The 18157-nt window shown below is 41.2% G+C and overlaps 1 protein-coding gene across 1 annotated transcript in view; it reads right to left on the bottom strand.

Moving 5' to 3' along the window:
* The window catches only part of PSEN1 (presenilin 1), an 86821-nt gene that overhangs the window by 60099 nt on the left and 8565 nt on the right, over positions 1 to 18157 (bottom strand). The window contains exons 2-3 of the mRNA XM_017882747.1: positions 14546 to 14627; positions 14316 to 14455 (exon numbers count right to left, since the gene is read on the bottom strand). Coding sequence (XP_017738236.1) covers positions 14316 to 14402 — 87 coding nt within the window. The 5' untranslated portion in view covers positions 14403 to 14455; positions 14546 to 14627. The remainder of the gene's footprint in view (positions 1 to 14315; positions 14456 to 14545; positions 14628 to 18157) is intronic.

The raw sequence follows: 18157 nt of genomic DNA, 5'->3' as shown, positions 1-18157 counted from the left end.
TAAAAATACAAAAACTAGCCGGGCGAGGTGGCGGGCGCCTGTAGTCCCAGCTACTCGGGAGGCTGAGGCAGGAGAATGGCGTAAACCCGGGAGGCGGAGCTTGCAGTGAGCTGAGATCTGGCCACTGCACTCCAGTCCCAGCGACAGAGCGAGACTCCGCCTCAAAAAAAAAAAAAAAAAAAGAGAAAAACAATTTCCCTTGTTTACATGAGGCACTGGGTCATGCCAACAAGTTTCTGCTAACAATGTGATCTATGGTGAGGGCCTTGAGTCACACAGTCTCAGCTTGGCCTCTGAAGAAGCCAGAGAACTGAGGTTAGCCACGTGTGACCCGGACACCACGGCTCAGCGAGCTTCCCAGGTTGCCAATATTCCACGTGTGTTGTCATACACTGTTGCTGGAAAAATTAAGCACTGTGTGCACAACTGCACTGGGAGAGGACTATTGACAGCTTGTGCCTGGTGGTGTCTCCTAGACCCTGACCTATGTGTCTTTTTCTGTTGCTAAAGTTAATCCGTATCATTTCAAAGTATTAAACTATAATTTGAGTATAAAACCTTTTCTGAGTTGAGTCTTTCTAGCAAATTACTGAACCTGGGGGTAGTCTTACAGATCCCCAAATATCCGGTACAATGAAACTTACAAAATATTGCTAAGAGAAATTAAAGAACAAAAACAAAAATAGACAAATGGATCTACACCAAGTTTTAAAACTTCTACACACCACAAGAAGCAGTCATCAGAGTGAAAAGGCAACCTACAGAACTGGAGAAAATATCTGCAAATCAGTCTGGGTGTGGTGGCTCAGGTCTACAATCCCAGCACTTTGGGAGGCTAAGGCAGGTGGATTGCTTGAGCCCGGGAGTTCAAGGCCAGTCTGGGCAACATGGTGAAACTCCGTCTCTATAAAAAATACAAAAATTAGCTGTGTGTGGTGGTGTGTGCCTGTAGTCCCAGCTACTCAGGAGGCTGAGGTGGGAGTATCACTTGAGCCTGGGAGGCGGAAGTTGCAGTGAGCCCAGATTGCATCACTTTACTCTAGCCTGGGTGACAGAGTAAAACCCTGTATCAAAAAAAAAAAAAAAAAAAAATTGCAAATCATGTATCTGGTAAGAGATTAATATCGAGAATACATTAAAAAGTCCTACAATAGCATGAACCTGGGAGGCAGAGCTTGCAGTGAGCCAAGATCACGCCACTGCACTCCAGCATGGGTGACAGAGCAACTCCTCAGAAAAAAAAAAAAAAAAAAAAAAAAAATCCTACAATTAAACAACTGGAAAAAAACAAATAATCAGATTTTTTTAAATGGGCAAAGGACTTGAATAGATATTTCTTCAAAGAAGATATATAAATAGTCAAGAAGCACATGAAAAGAAGCTCTACATCTGTGTAATATGGGAAAAAAAAAAAAAGATGTTCAACATCACTAATCATTAGGAAAATGCAAAAAAATACAACTGTTAGGATGGCCACTACCAAAAAACAGAAAGTAACAAGTGGTGGTAAAGTTGTGAAGAAATTGGGACCACTATGCACTGCTGGTGGGAATGTAAAATGGTATAGCCACCATGGAAAACAATATGGAGATTCCTCAAAAAATTAAAAACTATCATATGACCCAGCAATCCCATGTATATATACATACCAATGAGTATACATAAAAAAGAATTGAATTACAAACAAGACCTCAAACAGGTATGTGCATAGCCACTTTCACCACAGCATTATTCAGTATAGCCAAGAAGTGGAAGTAACCCAAATGTCTACTCATAGATATGTGGTATATACATAACACTGAATATTATTCAGTCCTTAAAAAGGAAATCTTGTCACATGCCACAATATAGATAAACCTTGAGGACCTTATGCTAAGCAAAATAAGCAAGTCACAAAAAGAGAAATAATGTATGATTCCACTTATATGAACTATCTTGCCAGCTGGGCATGATAGCTCACACCCATAATCTCAGTATTTTGGGAGGCCGAAGTGGGAGGATTACTTGAGCCCAGGAGTTTGAGATCAGTCTGGCCAATATGGTGAGAACTCGTCTCTACAAAAAAATTAAAAAATTAGTGACGCATGATGGTGTGCACCTGTAGTTCCAGTTACTCAGGAGGCTGAGATGGGAAGACCGCTTGAGCCCAGGAGGTGAAGGCTACCATGAGCCAAGATTATGCCACTGTACTCTAGCCTGGGTGACAGAGCGAGATCTTGTCTTTAAAAAAAAAAAAAAAAAAACCTCAAGTAGTCAATGTTATAGAAAAAGAAAGTATACTGCCACGGGCTGAGAGAAATGGAAAATGGGGAGTTGTTCAATGGGTATAAAGTTGTTCAATGAGTATAGTTTCAGTTTTTCAAATTCAAAAGCCTCCCCGTGAGAACAGCCTTTGACCCATGACTGATGGAACAGATTGACACACATATGGACAACTGATTCAAAGGCACTTTAGTGGAGAAAATACTTGTTTTAAAACAAACAGTGCTGAAACAACTGAATATCCATATGCAGAAAAATGAACTTTGATCCATACCTTGGACCATGTATACAATCAACTTGAAAAGGATCACAGACCTAATGTAAAACATGAAACTATAAAGCTTCCAGAAGAAAATGTAGGAAAAAACTCCTGAGAACTTGAGGTAGGCCAAAGTTTCTTAAGACGTGACACCAAAAACGCAATCAATGAAATACAAACTGAATTAGCTGGGTGCAGTGGCACACATCTGTAGTCCCAGCTATTTGGAAGAATGAGGCAGAAGAATTCTTTGAGCTCAGGAGTTTGAGGCTGCAGTGAGCTATAATCACACCACCAAACTCAAGCCTGGGTGATAGTGCAAGACCCTCTTTCAAAAAAAAAAAAAAATCTGCCCTTCAAAAACCACCGTTAATAAAAAGAAAAGCCACAGTCTGGGAGAAAACATTTGCAAATTATATATATTACAGAGGACTTGTATCCAGACTATGTAAACAATTCTCAAAATCCAGTAAGAAAGCAATTTTTAAATGGGCAAGAGATTTGAACAGACAAGTCACCAAAGAAGGTATCAGGATGACAAGCACATGAAAACATACTCAACATCATTACTCAATAGAGAAATGTAAATTAAAACCAAAATGAGATATAACTATATATATAAGAGCTAAAAAATTTTAAAGACTGACAGTATCAAGTACTGACAGGATGTGGAGGAACTGGAACTCGAACTGCTGGTAGAAATGTAAAATTATACAACCAGTTTGGAGAGTTGTTTGGTAGTACCTTAAAAAGGTTAAATATAAGGCTGGGCATAGAGACTCATGCCTGTAATCCCAGCACTTTGGGAAGCCAAGGCGGGAGGATCACTTGAGGCCTGGAGTTCAAGACCAGCCTATGAAACATGGAGAGACTCCATCTTCTATAAAAAATATAAATAAAAACTGGCCAGGTGTGGTGGCTCACGCCTCTAATTCCAGCACTTTGGGAGGCCGAGACAGGCAGATCACTTGAGATCAGGAGTTCAAGACCAGCCTGGCCAACATGGAGAAACCCGGTCTCTACTAAAAATACAAAAATTAGCTGGGCGTGGTGGCAGGCACCTGTAATCCCAGCTACTGAGGAGGCTGGAACAGGAGAATCACCAGGAAGCGGAGGTTGCAGAGAGCCAAGACTGCGCCACTGCACTCCAGCCTGGGCGACAAGAGCGAAACTCCGTCTCAAAAATAGGTAAGACAGAAAGATAGATAGATAGACAGAAAAAAAAAAAGTTAAATACACACCTACCATATTGGATCATATTTTACTCCTAGGTATTTGCCCAAGATAAATTAAAGCATTTGCCCATACAAAGACCTGTACATAAGTATCCATAGCAGCCACTATCTGTAATGCTTCAGAACTGAAAATCCAAATATCTACCAACAAATAAATAGATCAAAAACCGTGGTATACAACTCAGCAATAAAAAGGAACCACATAACATTGACAGATTTCAAAATAATTATGCTGAAAGAAAGAAGCCAGACAAGAATCTGTAAGTTTTTTGTTTTGTTTTGTTTTGTTTTCAGACACTCACTCTGTTGCTTAGGTTGGAGTGCAGTGGCATGATCTCAGCTCGCTGCAACTTCTGCCTCCTGGGTTCAAGCAATCCTGTCTCAGCCTCCTGAGGAGCTGAGATTACAGGTGCACGCCACCACCCCTGGCTAATTTTTGTAGTTTTAGTAGTGAAGGGGTTTCATGTTGGCCAGGCTGGTCTTGAACTCGTGGCTTCACGTGATTGCCCACCTCGACCTCCCAAAGTGCTGGGATTACAGGCGTGAGCCACCGTGCCAGGCCTGTATGATACTATTTATATAAAATTACAGTAAATGGCTGGGCACAGTGACAAAACATGGTTGCCTGGGGATGGGGAGGAATCAGAGGAGAAAGAGAGATTACAACAAAGCATGAAGAAACTTCTGGAGGTAATGGACATGTTCATTATCTTAACTGTGGTGGTGGTTTCAAGATTATACATATTGGGGGTAGGGATAGCATTAAGAGATATACCTAATGTAAATGAGGAGTTAATGGGTGCAGCACACCAACATGGCACATGTATACATATGTAACAAACCTGCACATTGTGCACATGCACCCTAGAACTTAAAGTATAATAAAAAAGAAAAAGAGTATACATACATATCAAAACTTATCACACTGTATACTTTAAACATGTACATTTTACATCAATTATACCACAATAAAGCTGTTTTCAAAAATGTATCTTTCTTGGGCTGGGGGTGGTGGCTCATGCCTGTAATCCCAGCACTTTGGGAGGTTGAGGCGGACGGATCATCTGAGGTCAGGAGTTTGAGATCAGCCTGGCCAACATGGTAAAACCCCATCTCTCCAAAAAAAAAAAACAAACAAACAAAAAAATTAGCCAGGTGTGGTGGCACGCACCTGAATCCCAGCTACTCAGGAGGCTGAGGCAGGAGAATAGCTTGAACCCAGGAGGCAGAGGTTGCAGGGGGCCAAGATTGTGCTACTGCACTCCAGCCTGGGCAACAAGAGTGAAACTCTATTGCAAAAAAAAAGAAAAAAAAAATACATCTTTCTCAAAGGAGTGCGTAGGTGCTTTGAAAAGTGTCAAATGAGAGGAAAGTGGTACTAGAATACCGAGGGATTTCCAAAAGGAAAAATCTTGGTAGCTAAATATGAGAATGATGACTTAAGCATGGTATTATCTATAAAGCTATTTTAAAGAAAGGCCAGGTGCAGTGGCTCAAGCCTGTAATCCCAGCACTCTGGGAGGCTGAGGCGGGCAGACCACGAGGTCAGAAGATTGAGACCATCCTGGCTAACACGGTGAAACTCCATCTTTACTAAAAATACAAAAAATGAGCCGGGCATGGTGGCAGGCACCTAAGTAGTCCCAGCTACTCGGGAGGCTGAGCCAGGAGAATGGTGTGAACCCACGAGGCGCAGCATGCAGTGAGTCGAGATCGTGCCACTGTACTCCAGCCTGGGCGACAGAGGGACACTCCATCTCAAAAAATAAAATAAAACCTTTTATCATGGAAAAAATTCAAACAAACATTGTTAGAAATGTACAATAAAGCCCATGTGCAATTTATTCAACTTCAATAATTATGAACTCATACTAATCTTGTTTCATCTACTCTCCCCCTCACCTCACTTTGCCACTCCAGTATTATTTTGAGGCAAATCTTAGATATATCATTTCCTTCATAAATATTTTAGTATGTATTTCTAAAAGATGGGAACTTGAAGCCTTTTGCATTTGTGGCTTGATAGCTCATTTCTTCCAAAATATTCTTATTTTTATTTATATTATTTATTTTATTTTATTTTTTTTGAGACGGAGTCTGGCTCTGTTGTCCAGGCTGGAGTGCAGTGGCATGATCACTGCTCGCTGCAACCCCCACTTCCCAGGCTCAAGTCATCCTCCCACCTCAGCCTCCCAAGTACCTGGGACTATAGGCACATGCCAACATGCCCAGCTAATTATTATTATTATTATTATTATTTACTTTTTTTTTCGTAGAGATGGGGTTTCACCATGTTGCCCAGGCTGGTCCCAAACTCCTGAGCTCAAGTGATCCATCCGCCTCAGCCTTCCAAAGTGATAGGATTACAAGTATGAGCCACCATGCCATAAAATATTTTTAAATGGAATCTTAGATCCACAGCAAAATTGAGCAGAAAGTAGAGAGTTCCCACATACCCTCTCCAACAGGCATAGCCTCTCTCTGTCAACATCCTGCACCACTGTGGTAAACTGTTACAACAGATGAACCTACATTGACAGTCCACAGTTTACCTTAGGGTTCACTTTTGGTGTTATACAGTCTATGGGTTTGTATAAACAGACAATGACAGGTTTCCATGATTACAGTATCATACAGAATAGTTTCACTGCCCTAAAAAATCTGTATGCTTCAGGAGGCCAAGAAGGGAGAATCGCTTGAGCCCAAGAGTTCAAGACCGGCCTCGGCAACATAGCGAGACCCCAGCTCTACCAAAAAAAGGAAAACTAACAACAAAAAATATTAGCCAGGCATGGTGGCACACACCTGTACTCCCAGCTATTCACAAGGCTGAGATGGAAGAATCACTTGAGCCCAGGACTTAGAGACTGCAGTGAGCTATGATCACACCACTATACTCTAGCCTGGGTGATAGAAGGAGACCCTGTCTCAAAAAAAATAATAATGATAAAATATATTTGATTCTATGTTGGACATATAAATATACCTCATTCTTAAATATGGCAATTTTCATAAGAAATGTTAATATTTATTGAACAAGTATGTGCTAGGTAGTGTACTAATTCAGGTTATCTCATTTAATTTAAATAAAACTCTAAGTTAATTGCTATAAACTTCATTTAACAGATAAAGAAACTGAAGTTTAGTGAGGCCAGATAATTTGCCAAATATCATAGTGCTAAGAAGTTCTAGAACGGAGATTCAAAGTCCAACTGTGTAGTCAAGAGACCCTACTGTTAACCACTACCTTTACACTACTAACTGGGTAAACCATAAGCAATTAATGATAAAGATTGAGATTACTGCCACATTCTCACTGTTATAAATAAAACTTCAATAAAAATTCTTGGCACTCCTCTGGTAATATTTTTATAGGATAAACCTCTAGAAGTAAAATGCTAGATCAGATTAGATTAGGTTAGATTTAATTGCTAAATTATTTCCAAAAGGCATGTATATCTGTAGATTCAATTAATAGCTTGCCTCCAAATAAATACTAACTTAACTCCAAAGAACACAGCATACAAGAAAGGCTATTTCCCTACAACCTCAGTAGCAGTGTATCAATTTTAACTCACTGATAGGTAAGAAGTGAAGTTTTAATTTTTATCTCTATTAGTAAGGCTGATCAACTAGGCTTTTCATATATTTATTGTCATTTCTATTTCTTACTCCATAAATATTGCTTGTAACCTTTGCTACTGAGTTAGTTGTTCATGTTCCTTTTTAATTTCATAAGAATTCTATGTATATTGGGATATATCTGTCATGTATTTCAAGCCTTTGTCCTAGTTTGTTTTGGACTTTGTTCACGGCAGTTTTTGCCACACGTTTTTTTCTTTTTTTGAGGCAGGGTCTCACTCTGTTGCCCAGGTTGAAGTGCAGTGGCATGATTACAGCTCACTGCAGCCTCAACCTCCTACTCTCAAACAATTCTCCTGCCTCAGCTTCCCAAGTAGCTGGAACCACAGAAGCACACTACCACACCCCACTAATTTTCACAGTTTTTTTTGTAGAGACAAGATCGTGCTATGTTACCCAGTCTAGTCTCAAACTCCTGGTCTGAAGGGATCCTCCTGCCTCAGCCTCCCAAAGTACTAGGAATACAGACATGAGCCACCACACCTAGCTCTATAATTAAGTTTATAATTGTGTGTAGTTGAATATGAACTTAGGTAATTTTATAAAGAAAACAGTAACTTATTAGGCCGGGCGCGGTGGCTCAAGCCTGTAATCCCAGCACTTTGGGAGGCCGAGACGGGCGGATCACAAGGTCAGGAGATCGAGACCATCCTGGCTAACACGGTGAAACCCCGTCTCTACTAAAAGTACAAAAAACTAGCCGGGCGAGGTGGCGGGCGCCTGTAATCCCAGCTACTCGGGAGGCTGAGGCGGGAGAATGGCGTGAACCCGGGAGGCGGAGCTTGCAGTGAGCTGAGATCTGGCCACTGCACTCCAGCCTGGGTGACAGAGCGAGACTCCGTCTCAAAAAAAAAAAAAAAAAAAAAAAAAAAAAAAGAAAACAGTAACTTATTTTAACAACACCCCAAATCCTAATGTTTTTCAATATATACACACATATACATAGTTATAAGTGTTTACAAATATTATATTCTACCCTTTTCCCTTAATATTTCATGCACACATGTAAGCAGTTAACATGCCTACGTGGTTATAATGTATTCAATTATGTTAATATATTTATAGTGTGAATATTTACTTAAAATACATGTTTTCAATAATTAATATTTGTAAGAAAATGTATTGGCAGTCACGGTGGCTCATGCCTGTAATCCCAACACTTTGAGAGGCCTAGGTGGGCAGATCACTTGAGGTCAGGAGTTCAAGACCAACCTGACCAACATGGTGAAACCCCATCTCTATCTAAAATGCTAAAATTACCCAGGTGTGGTGGCACACCCCTCTAATTCCAACTACTCAGGAGGCTAAGGCAGGAGAATCACTTGAACCTAGGAGGCGGAGGCTGCAGTGAGCCGAGATCGTGCAACTGAACACCAGCCTGAGCAACAGAGGGAGGCTCCATTTCAAAAAAAAAAAAAAAAAGGAAAAAAAATGTATTAATCCTTTAAGACTTAATGGGCAAAAAAAAAAAAAAAGACTTAATGGATATTGTTTGAATTTCTACAATGAGAAATGTGGGGCTCTAAGCCTGCTCTGTAGGACAGAACTAGAAGAGTGGCTTAACCAAAGAACTGGCAAGTTAAGTGGAAAACTTGAAAACATTTATTAATCATAGGGAACATGTTTCCAACAACACACATAATTCCATTCAGCATCTGACCAAGCTTTGTGATTCCCTGGAGTCAGAGGTTTAACCATTCCTCTAATGCCAAGAAAGGCTGTCATTTCCACAAACAGTTGACATAACCGGTTAGAAATAATACTGAACATTTATGGGGCTGTTATGTTAGGCTTAAGCCTAAAGTTTCTTAATATGTATTAAGATTTGTGCCTAAGAGATTTTACTCATGCAAAAGCTAGCATGTTTCTCTGGAGGTCATTGAGATTTTAAGTTCTTTTTTGCCTTACTCCACTTTAACACAACTGAGAAAACAAATTCATAACTATAAACGATACAATAACACTGTCAAAGGCTAACTAGAGCTGCAGATTCTATTTAAATTTAGATCACCCCTTTCATTTATTTTTTTATCTCCTCAAGGTCCTTTAAATAGCTTCTAGGTTTGTTTTTTGCTTATTTTTATGCATTTATTTGAGACAGGGTCTCACTTTGTCACCTAGGCTGGAGTGCAATGGTGTGATCTCGGCTAAATGCAGCTTTGACCTCCCCAGGTGAACCCTGAAAGCAATCCTCGTGCCTCAGTCTCCCAAGTAGCTAGGATACAAGGGCACACCACCATGCCTGGCTAATTTTTGTATTTTTAATAGAGACGGGTTTCACCATGATGGCCAGGCTGGTCTGGAACTCCTGGCCTCAAGTAATCCACCCACCTTAGCCTCCCAAAGTGCTGGGATTATAGGTGTGAGCCACTAAGCCCAGTGAACATTTATTTTTTTTCAAATGGAGACTAAGAAACATAACTGAAGCTTTTATTGATGACAAGGGCACAATATAAACTGCAATTACCAATAAGAATATAAGAATGCTCTCAAAGATCTCATGCTAACCAGGGTTTCACCATGTTGGCCAGGCTGGTCTCAAACTCCTGACTTCAAGTGATCTGCCCGCCTCGGCCTCCCAAAGTGCTGGGATTACATGTGTGAGCCACCATGCCCGGCCTTTTTTGGTTTCTTTTGTATCAGCTGTTCTAACTCCATGACATTAGTCAGTCATCACAGAAAACTTTGAATGCTTGATCCCTTTCCACAGATATTCCACAGGTAGTATACTATTCTTTTGTGACCTTTCTTCACATTAAAAAATATAAAAAATATTTTAGGTTGGGCACGGTGACTCACCCCTGTAATCCCAGCACTTTGGGAAGCCAAGACAGGTGGACCACTTGAGCTCAGAAGTTCGGGACCAGACTGCGCAACATGGTGAAACCTTGTTTCTGCCAAAAATACAAAAAAGTAGCCGGGTGCAGTGGCATGAGCCTGTGGTCCCAGCTACCTGGGAGGCTGAGGTGATAGGATCACTTAAGCCTGGGAGGTTGAGGTTGTGGCGAATTGAGATAGCACCACCGCACTCCAGCTTGGGTGACAGAGTGAGATTACTTTTTTCAAAACAGCTTTTTAAATTATTAAAACATTTAATATTATATTTAGTATTATAGAACATTTAGTATTACATTTAGTATTATAGAACATTTAGAAAATGAAAGGGGGAAATCACCAAGATCACCCATGTTTTTCTTCTCTTATTTTTCCAAGATAGGTAATACGGCCGTGAACCTGGCCTGCAATATACTCTTGATGCATAACCACTTTGGAAGAATCCTAGCAATCTCTAAAATAGTTCTAAGACCCAAATATCCAATCACAGCAACTATCTTTGAGAAACTCACACAAGGGCACACAGACTAATGAATTAGTATGTCACAGCAGTACTGTCAGTTATTGTGAAAAACTGGAACCTACCAAATGTCTGTAAACAGAACAATTTTTTTTTTTTTGAGACGGAGTCTCGCTCTGTCGCCCAGGCTGGAGTGCAGTGGCCGGATCTCGGCTCACTGCAAGCTCCGCCTCCCGGGTTCCCGCCATTCTCCTGCCTCAGCCTCCCGAGTAGCTGGGACTACAGGGGCCGCCACCTCGCCCGGCTAGTTTTTTTGTATTTTTTTTAGTAGAGACGAGGTTTCACCGGGTTAGCCAGGATGGTCTCGATCTCCTGACCTCGTGATCGGCCTGTCTCGGCCTCCCAAAGTGCTGGGATTACAGGCTTGAGCCACCGCGCCCCGCCAAACAGAACAATTTTTATATATTCACAAGAGAAAACGAATGCTAGAGCTACATGCATCTACGTATACATGAATGTCTAAAATTCTACAAAGGAATGTATCTTTTGCAACATATACTAACATATATGTGGAAATTCTCTTCAACTTTCAGACACAAACTACATAAAGTTTTTTGTGTTTTGTTTTTTGAGATGGAGTCTCACTCTGTCGCCAGGCTGGAGTGCAGTGGCATGCTCTCTGCTCACTGCAACCTCTGCCTCCTGGGTTCAAGTGATCCTCCTGCCTCAGCATCCTGAGCAGCTGGAACTACAGGTATGCGTGCACTACCACACCCAGCTAATTTTTGTATTTTTTAGTAGAGACGAGGTTTCACCATGTTGACCAGGATGGTCTCAGTCTCTTGACCCTGTGATCCGCCCTCCTCGGCCTCCCAAAGTGCTGGGATTACTTTGGGAGTAAGCCACCGCACCCTGCTGCTTTTTTTTTTTTTTTTTTTTTTGGTCTCACTCTGTCACCCAGGCTAGAGTGTAGAATGCAATGGTGAGATCTTGGCTCACTACAACTTCCACCTCCCGAGTTCAAGCAATTCTCTGCCTCAGCCTCTGGAGTAGCTGGGATTACAGGCGCCCGCCATCACACCCGGCTAAATTTTGTATTTTTTTTTAGTAGAGACAGGGTTTCACCATGTTGGCCAGGCTGGTCTTGAACTCCTGACCTCATGATCCACCAGCCTCGGCCTCCCAAAGTGCTGGGATTACAGGTGTGAGCCACTACGCCCAGCCTAAAGTTTTAAAACATGCCAAGTGTATTACATAATATGATACGATTTATGTACATAAATATTACAGTAAGCCTAATACCCAATTTTATTATAGTAAATATGATAAATACCCAATTCAGGACAGTAACTATCCTGAGAAAAGAGGAAAAGGAATGGGGGAGGGGCACTTCAATTTTATCTGCAATTTTTTTGTCATATAACTAGTCTCTTTTCAAATTAAATGCAAAATCTTGCTTTGTTTAGTTAGGATTTCATTTAGCGTAGGATCAATAAGCAATAGAAGCAAAAAAAGCTTATCAAAAAACGAGCAAATAAGATGTTAAAGTTTAATAAAGTTGGGTGAAAGGTACATGGGTGTCTGTTACATTAAGTGCCATACTTTCTGTATGTCCTTGAAACATTTCACAACAAAAACTTGAGAAATAATATTTGGGCTAAAAAAACAAACACAACTTCAGTTCTCTGACTATTCTGTCATCAAACTTCAAATCCCTTTACTATGAATGAGATTATGCACAGCAGCCCACAAAAAGAAAACTATTTTCTAGGCTATAGCAGCTCGTCACAGTATGTGCTTAGAGTTGAAGAAATGAAGCTAAAGGCAACATTTAACCTTTGGACCAAGAAATGCTTTAGAGGTTATATTCTATTTGAACTCTAACAATATAGAACTGTAATAGTACTCGAAGTTAACCAAGAAAGTCAACTAAGTGAATAAGACTTGGTTAGTCAGATCCAAAATTGTTTCAATTTGATTACACACTTCTGGTAGATAACTGATGTGATCCTATTGCTCAGGACTGTCCCAATTTTAAAACTGAAAGTCCTGTGTTCCAGAACCTCTAGTTTTAGACAAACTGGGACAACTGGCCATCCTAGCTTCTAGGCACATCAAAACTTTCCAGCTGGGAAAGAATTTTCAAATTAGCTAGTAAATTATCTAATTTTACTGATGAGAAGAGTGAAGAATCCTAAACCTTCAGAGTGTAAAAGGAAGTTCCAGGCCATCCAGTGCTCTAGTTCAATTGCTGAATTCACAGACTAGTCCTCTACAGATTTTGCTAGAGTGGCCTTTCAGCCTTTTGTGACTGTTTGTAGTGAAAAGTACACACAAGCCTACAAGGCAGCCCAGATGTACAATAACTGTGGGAAAATTAAAAAAAATAAAAAATACAGAGCCTCTCTATGTTGCCCATGCTGGACTCAAACGCCTAGACTCAAGCAATCCTTGTACCTCAGCCTCCTGAGTAGCTGGGACTACAGGCATCCACCACCAAGCCAGGCTATGAGAAAGTTCTTTTTATTGATCCAGACCTTATTGCCTGGTAACTTCCACCACTGTTCCTAGCTCTGCTCTCTGGTCCTAACAAAGGAAAATCTGACCCCACACCTAGTGCAACTGGATAGGTTATAGTTGGCCTTGTGTTTTCCTCTATTCTGGTTCCGCCTCTAAAAATCCTACAGATACTGTAGGACTACAGAATATCCATGCAGTCTGCGCTCCTTTTCTTTCTTTCCTTTTCTTTCTTTTTCTTTCTCTATTTATTTATTTTGTATTTATTTATTTTTTTTGAGACAGAGTTTCGCTCTTGTCGCCCAGGCTGGAGTGCAATGGCGCAATCTCAGCTCACTGCAACCTCCATCTCCTGGGTTCCAGCAGTTCTCCTGGCTCAGCCTCCCAAATAGCTGGGATTACAGGCACCCACCATCAAGCCCAGCTAATTTTTGTATTGTCAGTAGAGACGGGGTTTCTCCATGGTGACCAAGCTGGTCTTGAACTCCTGACCTTGGGTGATCTCCCCGCCTCGGCCTCCCAAAGTGCTGGGATTATAGGCATGAGCCACCACGCCCTGGCCTCTGCTCTCACTTTATAATGATTAGCTAGTAGAGTTGTAGTCAGATTTGACATCTGTGTATGTAGCTGGTGAGGAGTCTCTTTGTCCCACAGCACAGATTACATTCCTTTCCTGAATCCCTCTTTGAACTCTGAGAATTTCTACACTTATCCTTACATTGTACAATCATAATGAATATTTACTGAGCACTAACAGGAACTGTTAGGTACTGAATACAGTAAATAAAATAAACTCAGCCATAGGAGAAGAAGAGCAAGATAGGTAAAATAATAAACAACGTGAACTCTGAGGTGCTGCACACCTTGGGAAGCTGGAGAAGGCTTCACCTGAGGTGGTGATATGTGAATTAGGTAGGAACTGTATCAACACCTGTGCGTTAAACAGCCCTGTGTCCCCCAACAATCAGCTGAAGTTCAACAAATAGATTGTAAATTTGGTAAAGTAGAGAAAGCCTGCTCAGCCCCCTCAGCATTTCTTAGAGGTAAGGGAAGATGATAAGTGAATCCAGTCTGGCAAAGGCAGTTGCAGAGACTGACACTGTACCTGGCTACGTACAGTATTGCTCAGGTGGTTGTCCTCGGACATCTGTGCATTCTGGAAGTAGGACAACGGTGCAGGTAACTCTGTCATTGGAGCAACTGTATAGAAATACTGTTTCACAGAAAACAAAGCCTCTTGAGGTTCTGAAAAGGGAAAGAAAAACAGAACTTTGTACACTACAATTATACTGTTTTAAAAAATAGTTTCATAGATTACACTAAGCAGAAACAAACCTTTCTTTCATGTGTTCTCCTCCAGGCCAAGCTGTCTAAGGACTTCAAAGACTGTTGTCACTTGCAGGCTCCCAGATTAGGTCTGAAATACGATTTCACCAGGTCATCCATTATTAGTTAAATCCTAGTAAATTCATTTAAACCAATCAAATACTTATAAGACCAATTTGTAAACCAGGAATGTATTAATTTATCACCACCTTCAACTGACAAATTTACTATGAGCTCAAGGTAGACCGCTTTAGCAATAAGTAGAACCACCTGAGACACCAAACATTTTCTTTTTTTTTTTTTTTTTTGAGACGGAGTCTCGCTCTGTCGCCCAGGCTGGAGGGCAGTGGCCGGATCTCAGCTCACTGCAAGCTCCGCCTCCCGGGTTTACGCCATTCTCCTGCCTCAGCCTCCCGGGTAGCTGGGACTACAGGCGCCAACCACCTCGCCCGGCTAGTTTTTTGTATTTTTTTTAGTAGAGACGGGGCGGGGGGGTTTCACCATGTTAGCCAGGATGGTCTCGATCTCCTGACCTCGTGATCCGCCCGTCTCGGCCTCCCAAAGTGCTGGGATTACAGGCTTGAGCCACCACGCCCGGCCGACACCAAACATTTTCAACCACAAAGATACTTAATGACTTCCAATTTCTAGCCAAGGAAGCTGAGTAATCTTAAAGAATGTTCTCCCAACATTCCTTTTTCTATGCAGACCAATTCAACCTAATCTTTATATTTTCATAAAATCATTTGTCTAGCACTTTTAATTTTGTAAAATTCTATAATCTCATCTTATCCTTATCACAATGCCCAAGGCAGGATGAACAAATAACATGCTTATTTTACAAAAGGAGAAGGGAATCCAGAGAAGTTCAGTGACTTGCTTAAGATGACACAACTGGGTAGAGCTGGCAAGAATCGCAGACTTGGCCAGGTGCAGTGGCTCATGCCTGTAATCCCACCATTGTGGGAGGCCAAGGCAGGTGGATCATGAGGTCAGGAGTTCGAGACCAGCCTGACCAACATGGTGAAACCCCACCTCTACTAAAAATACAAATATTAGCCGGGCGTGGTGGCATGCACCTGTAATCCCAGCTACTCAGGAGGTTGAGGCAGGAGAATCACTTGAACCCAGGAGGTGGAGGTTGCAGTGAGCTGAGATGGCACCATCACACTCCAGCCTGGGCGACAGAGTGAGACTCCATTTCAAAAAAAAAAAGAATGGCAGACTCCTGACTCCCAGTCTCAGGCCTCTCCTTTGATGTTGGGACAGCCTTATTTACAGGAATGACTGTGTCTCTCAGAGTTCACCCACCCTCCTGGGGGGCCACATTTCCATTTGCCTGTCTACCTTAATTTCCATCAACCAATTCTTCATGATTTCAACTTCTCCTTTTCACAGGTCTTCAGAAATACAGGAAAAATCCATGTACATACCTAACGCTAATTAATACATTACCATATACATATTTACATTAAAAAAATTTTTCTCAATGTCCTATTTCATTTTCACTTTTAACATCAGGATATACTTTCTTCTAAATATTCCATTTTTTTTCTTCTAATGATTTTTCATAAAAAATGTATATAGTACCTTTTCCTCTAGCAAAGGTATCAAGTTCAAAATAACTCTTAACTACTTATATTTGTATCATTCAAATCATTACACATTTTTAACCAAGGTGACGTTCTACTTTATCATACATGCTTTTATATACCATGTCCATCTTTCTCTTCCCTTCACCTTCAGCCCATTGTCAGCTAGCATGACATCAGTGAAATGCAAATTCATATTAACTGAAAACATGGCGCAAATTTGCTTAAAAAATAAAGTGGTTAAGGCCAGGAGTTGCAGATCAGTCTCCAGCCTGGGCAACACAGCAAGACACTATCTCTAAAAAACACGAATTAGCTGGGTGCAGGCGGGATGCATATGTAGTAGTTCCAACTGCTCAGGAGGCTGAGGGGGGAGGATTGCTTGAGTCCAGGAATTAGAGGCTGCAATGAGCCAAGATCTCGTCACTGTACTCAGCCTGGGCAACAGAGTAAGACTCTGTTTCAAACAAAACAAAACAAAAAAAGATTTTTCAAAATGAGATTTTTGTGGGAATTTAACCTATATTTAGAGTTATTGATACCTTTGTTGTTGTCTTTATTTTGAGACACAGTCTTGCTCTGTCACCCAGGCTGGTGTGTAGTGGCACGATCTCGCTCACTGGAACTGCTACCTCCTGGGTTCAAGCAATTCTCGTGTCTCAGCTCCCCGAATAGCTGGGATTTCAGGTGTGCACTACCATGTTCAGCTAATTTTTGTATCTTTAGTAGAGACTGGGTTTCACCATGTTGGCCAGGCTGGTCTCAAACTCCTGACCACAAGTGATCCACCCACATCAGCCTCCCAAAGTGCCAGGATTACAGGTGTGAGCCACCACGACCAGCCCTGTTCCTGTCTTTTAATAAGGACAAAATTAAGATTTCACAATACAGACAGTCCCTAATGACAGTTCAATGTAAAACCGTTCAGCTTTAGTATGACGCAAAAACAGTATGTATTCAGTAGAAACTGCACTTTTTGAGGATCCATACAAGTTCACTTCAGTGAAGTAAGTAGTCAATAAATTGCATGAGGCCGGGTTCGGTGGTTCATGCCTGTAAACCCAGCACTGTGGGAAGCTGAGACGGATGGATTACTTGAGGCCAGGAGTTCGTGACTAGCCTGGCCAACATGGTGAAACCCTGTTTCTACTAAAAACACACACACAAAAAAAATGGCTGGGTGTGGGTGGTGGGTGCCTGTGGTTCCAGCTACTCAGGAGGCTGAGGTGGAAGGATCACTGGAGCCAAGAAAGTTGAGGCTGCAGTGAGCAGTGACTGCATCACTACACTCCAGCCTGAGTGACAGAGTGAGACCCTGTCTCAAAAAAACAAATAATAAAATAATAAAAGTACACTCCATTATGGAAAAACCCATAGAAATCTCATATAATCCCTCAGAAACAAAGCAAGTAAACAAGACAATCTTAGCCAAATGAAACAAGGCAAAGAAAGGGTAATGCAAGCAAAAACAAAAGGTAAGTAGGTTGGATGCAGTGGCTCACGCCTATAATCCCAGCACTATGGGAGGCCGAGGCAGACAGATCACTTGAGGCCAGGAGTTCAAGACCAGCCTGGCCAACATGGTGAAACCCTGTCTCTACTAAAAACACAAAAATTAGCTGGGTGTGGTGGCTCGTGCCTGTAATCCCAGCTACTAAGGAGGCTGAGGCAGGAGAATCGCTTGAACCTGGGAGGCGTAGGTTGCAGTGAACCAAGATTGTGCCACTGTACCCCAGCCTGGGTGACAGAGCAAGACTCTGTCTCAAAAAATAAAATAAATAAATGGTATATAACTAAACTATATTACACTTACAGGTTAAATATGAGAAGTGATTACCGTGCACTAAACAAGATTAGTACAATCTTATACAATAAATTTAGTAGAAATACTATCAAATAATAAGACTGATTATTCACTAAACAAGAAAGACACTGTCTACTCATATGTAAAACTTAAGAGACAAACACTATTAAACTAAGGCTTAATAAACTAATGTTTTTTTAATTTTTTTTTTTTTTTTTTTTTTTT

Source organism: Rhinopithecus bieti, unplaced genomic scaffold, assembly GCF_001698545.2.
Source record: "Rhinopithecus bieti isolate Rb0 unplaced genomic scaffold, ASM169854v2 scaffold_13259, whole genome shotgun sequence".
NCBI lineage: Eukaryota > Metazoa > Chordata > Mammalia > Primates > Cercopithecidae > Rhinopithecus > Rhinopithecus bieti.
This window is presented reverse-complemented; position numbering and strand designations above follow the sequence as displayed.